We start from the raw sequence: 12,203 nt of genomic DNA, 5'->3' as shown, positions 1-12,203 counted from the left end.
ACAAGCTGCTGCATTAATACTCATAGGGTTCTTTCAAAGGCATGTAGTGACCTGGTCAGAGCATTTTGTCTGGGCTCCTGCCAATGGAGAGGTCTCTGAAGGAGCAGTTCCTGACCAAACCATTGCTACCATAAGAGAGTGCACAGGCTTTGTAAGAGATAGATTGTCACCTACAGCACCTATTCCTCACCCCTTCGGGGTGTTTTACTCTGTGAGGAAATCTCTCTGTTGCTCTACACCCAGGACACCATGTCCTAACTCTGGCTGGCCCTGTGGACTGGTTACCTCTGAACGCTTTGGGTTTTGATCTTTTAGTGCTGATGTTTTACAATCAGGGCTTAAACCACAGATTGCCTTTCTCCTGTGTATGTTCTCTCTCTCCTGGACTGTTCATGGTCCCCAATCATCAGCATCCTGACCTTCCTCCCCAGAGGTATAGGATCCATCACAAATACCCAGAGAAGTTTACATAAATACTCCAAATCTCCACCCCACCCCCCTTTTTTCGGATACTTGCAGACTCATTTAATGATCTCTTATAAGCAGGCAAAAGCTATACATTTATAGAGCCTATAGTTTCAGATAAGCTTAAAAATTGAGGAGAGAGGGGGAGAGAGACAGAGAGAGAGAGAGATAGCGAGAGACAGGGACAGGGATAGAGAGAGTGTGTGTCTGTGTGTACCTTTCACAATATCTGTCTGCCCACTTTGGTGATTCATTAGTCAATCAATCAGCAAGCATTTAATAAGTGCCAGCTTTGTGCTAGGAACTATCTTAGGTGTTAGAGATATGGAGACCAAAAAAAACAAACCAACCCACCAACCCATCCCTGCCCTCAGGGAGCTTAAATTCCATATTAGGTCAGTCAGTCAACAAGTATATTTTATGCTAAGCACTGGAGATGGAAAGAAAGGCAAACACAGTCCCTTCCTTTGAGGAACCCTATGTCTAATAGAGAAGACAACATGAAAATAGCTACACTTATCCCTTCCACACCTCAAGGGTTAGGGGCACAGCACCACTGTGATCCGAGTGTTGAGAGCACACCCCGTGAACTGGGAAATATGTGTAAAATTTTTTGGCCCTCCCTTTGTACCAGAGAAGAAATCCAGATTTTTTTTTCTTTTATGGAGTGTTTACAGTACCTTATTGTAAAATTTGGGTTAGGTATTTGGTCATAGATTCTGTGCCATCTGCTGGCCTTCCTGTGTCATCTGCAGCTGCAGCAAAACTCCCCAAAAATTCCCATTTAATTTCTTATGGCAATCAACAATACATCAAAACCACGATGGGGAAAGTCACCACGTGGAAGGGATAATTGTAGTTGCATTCAAGATAGATACAGAGTAGGTAGAAGATACTCTTAGAGGGAAAAGCAGTGGCAACTGGAGGTGGGAGAGGGGGGAGGAAGGAACCAGGAAAGGCCTTCTGAAGAAGGTAGAATTGATCTGATTCTTGAGGGAAGTCAGGAAAGTTAGAAGTGAAGAGAGAGCATTCTAGACGTAAGGCACAGCCAGTGCAAAAGCATGGAGGTGGTAGATGGATTATCATGTTCAAGGAACTGCAAATAGTTAATGTATCAAGTTAGTAAAATGTATGGAGAAGAATGTAGTATAAGGAGATTGGAAGGGTAGAAGGGGCCATTAAATGCCTAATAGCTGGCATTTATATAGCTCATGAATGTTTGCAAATCACCTCACATGTGTTATCTTATTTGTATTTCAACAACCCTGAATTTCAGCAAGAACAAAAAAATTTTACACAGATTTCCCAGATAGATGCTATCATTATCCCCATTTTACAGATGGAGAAACTGAGACTGGGAATGGTTAAATGTTTATAGAGCTAAGTAAGTGTGTGAGGCAGGATTTGAACCTGGGTCTTCTAGTCTCCAGATCCAACATTCTATCTACCATGTCACCCCACTGCCTCTATCTTGATCCTTTTGGTGACAAGGAAGAACATTATATCCAATTAGAGTCTGAACTGTATACCCCCTTTTCTATGCATGCCCCCTCTCTTAACCTTTTAATTACTCCTAAATAGTGGCATTCTGCTCCCCCTGCCCCACCCTGTTCCTCAGGGGTATAGATAGACCCACCATGAATACCTGTAGCATAGACATACTCCAAACTGCCTTTTAAAACAATTTTAAATAAATTTTAAAATTTTAAATAAAGTATACAATGCAGAGAAGTATTCAACACCATCCCTGCCCTCAAGGAGTATGCAGTCTCATTAGGAAAATGAGGAGCATCCAGGTAGCCGGCTAAATGACAGCTCCCAAGCTGAACAGCCGTTACATCAAAGCCAAAACATCAAAAAGCATTTGATTCCTTAACTCGTATATAGTGGAGAGAGCTGGTGGGGACCGCGAGTCCAGAGGAGGGTTTGCTATTGGACCCCTGTTTGTGTCTCTGTTTCCAGTTCAAGAGCCCAAGAAGAATCTCCCTTTTTTCCAGCTGAGGAAAGTGTGGGGTCAGGTGTGGCACACAATCCGGACCCTGAAGGAAGACTGTAGCCAGCTGCAGCAAGGCCAGAGAGCTGCTATGTAAGACCCTCCCCTGCCCTCCTCCCTTCCCGCCTTTAAGCGATCCTCCTGCCCCCTACCAGAGGCAGGCAGGGGATGCTGGTTTGGATGGGTGGGGAAGGGACAGTGTCAGGATCAGAGTGAGGAGGGTCCCTGTGGAATGGATGAGGAGTGGTTGGTTCTGTAGAGAAGGGGGTGGAGTGGTCAGGGCGGAATATGGGGTGTGAGAAGAACCCAAGGGAACATCAGGACCTTGGTTGTTGATGCTATTAACTAACATTTCTCAGGCAAAAGACTGCCCACATTCACCCTGTGAGGTAGACAGGAGTAGGGGAATTGATTTGCCTTGGGTCATGCAATTAGTGAAAGACTCAGGACTAGAACCCAGGACTTTTGAGTCCAAAACCAGTGCTAATTTAGTACACTAAAGTTCTGGGGCTGCACTGTGGCAAAGGGACCCCTCTGAACTTTTACTGCTTATGTCCTGTGGGTAATTTTTTTTAATGTATTGTTATCTTTTGTATCTATGCTTCATTTCCAAATAAATCCCTCTCTTATACCTAGAGATCCATCCCTTGTAACAAGGAATAAAAAAAGAAAGGAGAGGGGAAAGCAGTTTATATAACTAACCTGTGTGTCAATCAACTCTGACAGTATATGCAGTGTTCCACACCCATAGCCCTCCCACCTGTACCTAGAGGAGGAGGGAGGCACATTTTCTCTGCATCTATCCTATCATTATCTTAATGTAGCTAGTTTAAATGATTAGCCCTTGGGGCAGAGGACCTTGCTCCATCCCCTCTTTGGGCCAGATCTGCCTCACTCATCGGGAAAAGGAAATTTCCTAGTTGTTCTTGGTAAGAAATGATAATTCAAACACCTGGAATGATGGGCTCTGGGTTTAGTACCCGAGATGTGTGGCAAATGGGATGCTAACATCCTTTTCTTCCTGGCTCCTGCAGGATGAACCTCCTTCGAAATAACAGCAGCCTCTCCAAGATGAAGAACTTAATGGCATCCATGTCTCAGCAGCTCAAGGCTAAGCTGGATTTCTTTAAAACCAGCATCCAGATTGACCTGGAGAAATACAGCGAGCAGACCGAGTTCGGGATCAGTGAGTGTCATTCTCTTTGCCCTGAGCCAACCAGAGAGATCATCCCTGGTCTTCTCTCTCTTCCCTTTTTTTTCTTTACCCATCCTCATTTCCCGGCTGAAACCTGAGTTTATTGTCTCTCTAATTCGTTTTCCAGCGTCAGACAAACTGCTGCTGGCCTGGCGGGATATGGAGCAGGCTGTGGAGCTCTGCGGGCGGGTAGGAACACTAATTTTAGGTTTAATTGCTTACCAAGAGGGAGGAGGCTTCTCAAGGCCACTCTCCACTTTCTCATCAGAGGCTTGGGCAGGCATCGTCTGGGGAATGTCAAGTTTTCATCGCCATGCTGTTTGACCTTGGCTGGGGAGTGGTTGGGAGGCCATGGATACCCAGGCCGTGGGGGCCCCACTGTGGCCAGATGTAGTGTTGACACTGTACTTGGATGTCTGGGTTGGAAATGGCAGAAGTTCAGGTTATGGCTTCCCTTTGAGGAAGCTAATAAACCACAATTGCATCTGGACGGCTTGCTTAATAATAACAATAACAGCTAACACCTACAAATATTATATCCACCATGTGCCAGGCACAGATATGACCTGGTAGGGTACGTGCTCTCACTGCATCCATTTGGATAATCATAAGAATAACAGCTAACATTTATTAAGCTCTTGCTTACTATGTGCCAGGCACCGTGCTTAGCATTTTACAACTGTAATCTCATTTTATCCTGACAACAACCCTGGGAGGGAAGTGCTATTATCCTTCTCATTTTCATAATAATAATAATAATCATAGCTAACGTTTATATCACACTTATTATGTGCCAGGCACAATGCTTAGCCTTTTATGATTGTTATCTCATTTGATCCTTATGACAACCCTGAGAGATAAATACTAATATTACCAGTCCCATTTTACAGTTGAGGAAACAGAGGCAGACAAGGCTTAAGTGACTTATCTAGGGTCACACAGATAGCAAGTGCCTGAGGGTAGATTTGAACTCAGATCTTCCTGACTCCAGGTCCAGCACTCTACCCACTGCACCGCCTAGCTGCTCAATTCCCATGGGAAGATAAAACCAAAGAAAAGGAAGTGACCCGGCACAAGGACCCAATTCGGTTCAATTCAGCAGTCATTTATGTCATTAATGAAAGTAGATTTTGAAGGCAAAGAGAGACTGAGCAGGAAACCATGCCACTATAGCAGGGTCCATTTCTAAAACACTTTACACTTTAGAAAACACGTTTTCAATTTGGATTAATTGCAAGGATTGATCTTGGTTCTGGAGAATAAAGAATATAATAATACACATCCCTTCTCTCAGGAAAGAGGTGGGGAGCTAGGGGTGTGAAACGTAGCGTACATTGTTGGACATGGGAGCTTTGCCAGTCAGTTATACTTAGCTCTTTTTCATTTTTTACAAGTTAGGGTTTAACAACGGGGTGGTTTATCTCTGCAAATGGCTGCTGTTCTTGTTTTTTTTAAGTAAGCATTGATTAAAGTGAAAGAAAAAGTCAAATCATGACCCACACCCCAAAAATGCTCTTTCACAACAGCCCCATGAGATATCTAGAACACTTATCATCTGCTTTTGATAGATGAGAGCCCAGAAGAGCCCTCCATGGAATACCTAGGACTCGAAAACTCAGGCTTCTGACTCCTCTACTCTCTCCCCTACACTGCCTGCCTCTACCAGTGAATGAAAACTCAGGGTTGTGATTTCTTTTCCAAGTCTGACTTTCTATGTGACCCTGGCCAAGTGAATTCATTCCTCTGTGCCTTAATCTCCTCATCGGCAGGGTGACAATGATAGGATATAGCGGTGCCTGGGTACCACTATGATGGACACGGAGGCAGGCGAGTACTCTGCCCTCACTCTGTGTCCAGGGCTGGGTTTGGTGTCTGTAGGGGCATCTACTTACACATATAACTCATAGAGTTATGGGTGTCAGCGCCTTCGAAGAGGTCGTGTTGTTGTTGCAGAGCTGTTTCAGTAACGTCCGACTCTTCATGACCCCAATTGGGGCTTTCTTGGCAAAAATACTGCTTTACCATTTTCTTCCCCAGATGTGGAAACTGAAGCACACAGGGTTAAGTCACTTGCCCAGAATCACACAGCTAGCAAGGGTCCGAGGCCACATTTGAACTCAGCTCTTCCTGACTCCATGTCTGGAGCTCCATCTACTACACCACCTACCTGCCTTAAGAAGTCATAGTATCTACAAATAGGTTTCTGGGACCTAAAATGATTAAGAAAACTTAAGAATTGTTATGTCCTGAGACTCCTGCCAGTCACTTAGTATCACTCAGTTCAAGGATATGATCGATTTCATTTTTTGCTGAGTTCTGATGGTTTCAGTCCTGTACCTCAGGTCCTTCCTCTTTCTCCTATTCACCTCAGCACTATTTTTATCAGGAGGCAGATGTGAAACATCTGGTAGAACAGATGATGGCCCTGCAGACAGATATTGTGGACCTACAGAGGAGCCCAATGAGTCGGAAACAAGGGGGAACTTTGGATGATCTGTAAGTATTAGCCTGTCAACTGCGAAGAACAGCTTTGTCCAGCTGGAGCCTGGGGGTGGGAGGGAGGCTCATCCTAATAATAATGATAGGTAGCATTTATATAGAGCTTTAAGGTTTATTAAGTGCTTTACACATGATATCTCATCTAATCTGGTTCAGGCCACCCTCAGGAGGGTTGTGGGCTGGCCTCCATGTTTGACATCCCTTCACTAGGCCCCACTGCTTTACCTTAGAAAGGTTGTTGTACCAGTGCTGGGGAAGAAAGAAAGGTGAGACCAATTATGAGGCCACAACAGTATTTTAGGTGAGACGCGACAAGGGTCCAAACTAGGGTGGTGACCGTTTAATTAGAAAAAGGTATTTGGAGAACAAAATGGTAAAAAGGGGTGTCTTTTTAGCTGTATCAGAGGAAAGAAGAGGACCAGAGAAGAGACAGGACCCTCTGCTTGGGGTGGAGGGAAGGATGATAATAACCAGTGATGATGAAAAAAACAGAATTGCTCAGGTCTTTTGTTTCTGTTTTCTCTGCTAAGGAGAATGACCTGTGGACTAGAGAGGGCAAAGCAAAAGAGGGGAGGTGATAGCCAAAATTCATTCAGATAATAGGGAGGTGATAGCCAAAATTCATTCCTATAATAAGGAGGTGATAGCCAAAATTCATTCAGATAATAGGGAGGTGATAACCAAAATTCATAGGGAGTTTAAGTCACCAGGCCCAGAGAACTACATCCTAGAGGAGTTAAGAGCATGGATACATGTAATTGCCACCATTAATGATCTCTGAAATATCCCAGAGAATAAGAGAGGAGCTCCAGGAATGGAGAAGCACTAAGGTTGTCCTGATTTTCCAAACCAGGAAGACAGTAGACTAAAGCAGTTTAACTTTAGTTCCTGGCAAGGTTCTAGAATGTATTTTTAAAGGGATGGTACGTGAACATTTAGAAAGGGAAGAAGTGATCGCCATGAGGCAGCAGGCCTCCCTCAAGAGCAGGTCATGCCAGGCGAGGCTGGCAGGGCAGGGGAGTTTTAGCTGGATTTTAGCAAAGCATTTGATGAAGCTACTGATGCCTTTCTTGTGGAACAGATGGACACAGGTGGCTGGCAATGAGGTGGATCCAGAATTGGTTGATTGGTTAGACCCAAAGAGTAGTCAGTCATTCATGATTTGATGACAGCCTAACAGGAGGGCTCCAGTGGAGTGCTCCAGGGATCTATGCTTGGCCCTGAGGCTGTTTAACATTTTTATTAGTGACTTAGATAAAGACATAAAGGGCATGCTAGTCAAAAATTTTCCAGTGATGCAAAGCTAAAAGAGGGATAATTAACCCATTGGATGACAGTGGAAGGAAGGAAACAAGCATTTATTAAGGGCCTACCATGTGCCAGATCTGCACTGTGCTAAGTGCTTTACAAATATCTCAATTGATCTTCACAACAATCCTGCCAAGTAGGTGCTATTATCCCCATTTTACAATTGAAGGAAAAGGCAGAGGTCCAAAGTCACACAGCTAGGAAGTATCTGAGATTGGATTTGAACTAGGTCTTCATGACTCCAGGCCCAGTGCTCAGACTTGAAAAAGATGTTAACAGGCAAGGCATTCAGCCCACAAATAAAGTTTAATAGGAATAAATGTAAATTCTTACACTGCAACACAAAACTTCAATGTCACAAGTACAAGATGAAGCAAGCATGTCTAGACAACAATTCAGAAAAAGATCTGAAGGTCTTAGTAGAGCTTAATGTAAGTCAGCAAAATAGGGAAGTTTGGAGGAAGTTTCACCAGCGGGTATGAATTGTGTTTTTCTTTCAAATGATTTGAAATTTGGATCATGGACAGAATTTTTTGTTCTTATATTTCAGAGAAGAACAAGCAAGAGAGCTTTATCGGCGATTAAGGGAAAAACCAAGAGGTAAAAAGGGCTTTAAAGATTGATTTGGGTTCCATTCGCTAATTGCATGAGATCCTGGGATGTCTTACTGGCCACATTGGAAAAATGTCTCATTCTTTCCTCTTTCTAGACCAGCGAACTGATGGAGACAGTCAAGAAATGGTACGGCTACTCCTTCAGGCCATCCAGAGCTTTGAGAAGAAAGTACGAGCCATTTACATGCAGCTCAGGTATTAATATTGTGCTACTGTGAACAGGGCAGAGGGTGGAATGACCAGGAAGCAGGTCCAAAGGAGAGGAAACATGGGGTAATTTTCTCCTTACTTTGGGGAGAGCAGCCCAGGTTGCCCATCAAAGTACAATACAGCATGCCAGGAGGCAACTAACTGAAACTCAGTAGGGATAGATGGATAGATAGATAGATAGATAGATAGATAGATAGATAGATAGATAGATAGATAGATAGATGGATGGATAGTAGGAAGGCAGGGACAGAGATAATAGGAAGGCAGAAAGAGAAAGGATAGATAGATAATATATAGATAGAAGATAGAAGGATAGATAATAAAGGTAGGAAGGAAAAGAAAGATAACATGAAGGACAGATAGATACATAGACAGAAGGATAGATAATAGGTAGATAGAGAGGCAGACAAACAGAAAGACAGAGTGAGTGAGTAAATGCGTAAGTGAGTAAGTGATCAAGCTTATTAAGCACGTCTTCTGTGCCAGGCACTGCGGTAGGTACTAGAGACACAAGCATAAGTGAGGCAGCCAGCCTCCACTCTGGAGGATACATTCTTCTGTAGGAAGACAACACATGGAGGGGAGCTTGAAATCAAGAGTGGGGGGACAGGAAACACCCACTCTGGGCAACATGGCCGGTCAGAAGAAGGATGAGGAGTCCAGGAAAGCATCCCGGTTTGGTTGAAGCAAAGCGTGGCTTAGTCCTTCCCAATGGCCCCAGGATAGGAGTCCCCAATCAGGAGAGGAGGGCACCGGGTGGAGGCTTCTCGGCCTAGCAATACAGGAGGCAAAGAGAAGAAACCAGCAGAGAATCCAGGTTAAGTGAGGCGAGGCACTTTAAAGACACTTTAGCAGTAGCTGATTGGATGTCCGCTTGGCCATCCCTAAATAACCAGCGGCTTTCCCTTTCCCTTCTTTTTTTTAATCCCAAAATAGCTACCCTAATGAAGCCGTTAGCACTGTTCTTTCATTTTCCTTACAGTAAGACTATGGTTTGCAAGCAGAAGGCCCTGGAATTGTTACCTCAAGTGGAAGAAGTGGTAAACTTGATGAACGAAGACGAGAAGACGGTCGTGCAGCTCCAGGAGAAAAGACAGAAGGAGCTGTGGAATCTCCTGAAGATAGCTTGTGTGAGTGAAGATAATTAGCCAACACGGTGCTGGGGAAAGAACACTGACCCCGGAATCAAATCCTGCTTCCGTCGCTTCCGGGCTGGGTGACCTTGGGCCATCACTCAGCCTCTCTAGGTCTCAGTTTCATCTGTAAAATGGGGGCATTGAACTACAGGGCCTCTGACGTTCCTTCCAGCTCTACGTTTCTAAATTCCACCTCCCAGGGTTGTTGTGAGGGACAAACGAGATAATATTTGTAGAGCACTCAGCACAACACCTGGCGCATAGTAGGCGTTTAATAAATGCTTATTCCATCCAACCATCCTTTGATCCTAGGTCCTCTCCACACAAAGGGATACTGCTGCTTACTCATTGCAGACCTGGTTAAATCCTTTGTATCCCTGGGCTATTATTCCCATTCTGTGGGGAAGAGCAGAGGAAGGACCTTTTTTTGTTAATGGACATCAACTTGATTCCTATCGTTCTCCTCATTAGCCTTTGTCTCAGTTTTATGACCAGACACCTTCATACAGTCTCTAATTGTGATGGCGCTAACTGTAGCAGTGGGAGGTACTGTCTGGACCCACATCAGAACAATGAAGGTGACAAGGAGGTTGCACCTCCGGCCCATTGCTACCAGAAAAGGCCCTGACCTCAGCTGGAAAACCCTCATTCAGTCAATCAATTAATAAGTATTTATTAAGCATCCATTATGGGCCAGGCATGTTCTTTCTTTCTCCAGACCTGTTCATTGCTCTTTAATTAACTACATCTATCAGCCTCATGCCAAATAATTTTCTACCATGCCAAAAAAAAACGCTAAAATAATCCCTCCTCACTGTCCTGACTCAGACGGTAGCAGAGCTGCAGATTGCCCTTCAGACTAACAGCTCTGTAACCCTTAGTCTTCTTTCTTATTTTCTTTCTTTCCCTTCCTTCCTTCCTTCCTTCCTTCCTTCCTTCCTTCCTTCCTTCCTTCCCTACTTTCTTCCTTTCCTTCTTTCTTCCTTTTCTCTTTAAGAGACCAAGTCTTCCTATCTCACCTGGCCTGAAAGTTCAGGGGCTACCCCTGGGTCCATTCCCATTCCAATCAGCACAGCTCTTCCCCCTTCCATTTTCTGACACGGACCAGTCAGCACCTCTTTTGGAGTGCACCATCTTAATGCCAAACTTAGCGCAGACGCTCAATTGACTTAACCCACGACAGGTCAGTACCTTCTGGCTCAAGAAATCCACCAGCCTCAACTTCCCCAGGAGCAGAGATTTCAGCTATGCTCCAGTACACCTGGCTTCACTTTCAAGGCCAGGTAGGAGGCAAACGAACGGCCTTGGGAGCTCCCTAGAACATAATCACTTTTGTAGAGGTCTGGTCCAGCTGTTACCTCTAAAAGCAGGTAGCATCAACCACCCCTGCTGCACCTTATGTCCTCCACAATTTTTTTTTTCGTTTCCCATAAGTATGCTATGAGGAAGTTGTTTTTTAAACCTTAATGCACTATATTCATGATAATGATGTAGATGAGGGTAATGCCGAACCTCTTTTCCTGGGGAATTCCAGCCTGGGGACAGATCAGCTTTGCCATATCCCACTTGGCAGGCCATGGTTTCCTGCTGGCTTATTACCTCCCTCACATGAGACAGACTCACAGGGTAATTCCCTCCTGGAATACAAGGGGATTTTTGACACTCCATCCGATGAAAATTGCCATCCAGAATTTGCCAACTCAGGCATGGACAAAGGAAGGAACCAGAAGTGCTGAATTTGGAGTCAGGAGGACCTGAGTTCAAATTCTGCCTCAGATACTTCCTAGCTATGAGACCCTGAACAAATCACTTCACGTGTATTTGCCTCAATTTCCTCATCTGCAAAGTGGATATGATAATATCAGGTATCTTACAATGTTGTTGTGAGGATTGAATGCACTAGTATATGTAAAGCACTCTGCAAACCCTAACAAGCTGTACACATGCTAGCTGTTGGTAGAACATGGCAGCTCTAAGCCAGAACGTGTGAAATGCCTCTGCCCTGGGCCATCGGATCTCAGAAGGTTTAACCAGCTGGAGGCATCTCCCAGTCACTTCTGCCTTGCGCATGTTGGGCACACCCCCCAGTGCTGGATTTATGGGAGCACACAATCGCAAGGTGCCCAGAATAAGAGGCCATGGATGGACTGAAATCTTTATTGTTGGAAGGAATACCCCATATGCGGATGAGACCATAGATCCAGCAAAGCAAAAAGTCCCTGGAGGGACGTACAATCCGGTCTGAATATAGTCAAGTGATGAATGGGACACCGTTACGCTATAGTGGGAAATCCCACATCAGCAAAAGATCTGAAGAATCTCCTTGACTTTGCAGGACTTTTACCCTTGCTTTATCCACAAGTTTCCTGCACTCACAGACCTGACAAACTGGCCCAAGACCTTCCATGGGGCACCAGAGGCAGGAGGTGCATTCATCCCCCTCAGACAGTGGCTTACCTCAGCTCCTACCTCGATCTATTTGGAAGCTCACAAATAACTTCATTGTAGACACCCATGTATCCATACTCGTGGGAGCTCTTGTCTCCCGTGTCCCAGCCCTGTATATCTTTCTCTCACAAGTCTACCACAGGGCACAGGCAGTGGGGAGAGGAACTCATATGGGAGAAAAACTTGGTTGTTTGGTTATTTTTTTAGTTGTATCTGACTAAAACCCCATTTGGGGTTTTCTTGGCAAAGATACTGCACTGGTTTGCCATTTCATTATACAGGTGAGGAAACTGAGGCAAACAGGGTTAAGTGACTTGCCCAGGGTCACACAGCTA

General features: G+C 44.7%; 1 protein-coding gene across 2 annotated transcripts in view; it reads left to right on the top strand.

Annotated features, from left to right (window-relative positions):
- Nucleotides 1-12,203, top strand: part of IKBKB (inhibitor of nuclear factor kappa B kinase subunit beta) — a 77,452-nt gene that overhangs the window by 49,738 nt on the left and 15,511 nt on the right. The window contains exons 13-19 of one of the 2 annotated variants that reach the window (XM_036751362.1): nt 2,428-2,551; nt 3,493-3,644; nt 3,781-3,842; nt 6,040-6,149; nt 8,011-8,060; nt 8,170-8,269; nt 9,267-9,414. In XM_036751362.1, coding sequence (XP_036607257.1) covers nt 2,428-2,551; nt 3,493-3,644; nt 3,781-3,842; nt 6,040-6,149; nt 8,011-8,060; nt 8,170-8,269; nt 9,267-9,414 — 746 coding nt within the window. Of the gene's footprint in view, nt 1-2,427; nt 2,552-3,492; nt 3,645-3,780; nt 3,843-6,024; nt 6,150-8,010; nt 8,061-8,169; nt 8,270-9,266; nt 9,415-12,203 lie in introns of both variants that reach the window. The other variant, XM_036751361.1, reaches the window with a different exon arrangement.

This window comes from Trichosurus vulpecula, chromosome 3 (genome assembly GCF_011100635.1).
Source record: "Trichosurus vulpecula isolate mTriVul1 chromosome 3, mTriVul1.pri, whole genome shotgun sequence".
NCBI lineage: Eukaryota > Metazoa > Chordata > Mammalia > Diprotodontia > Phalangeridae > Trichosurus > Trichosurus vulpecula.
The sequence above is the reverse complement of the archived record's forward strand: the minus strand, read 5'-3'. Positions and strand labels throughout refer to the sequence as shown.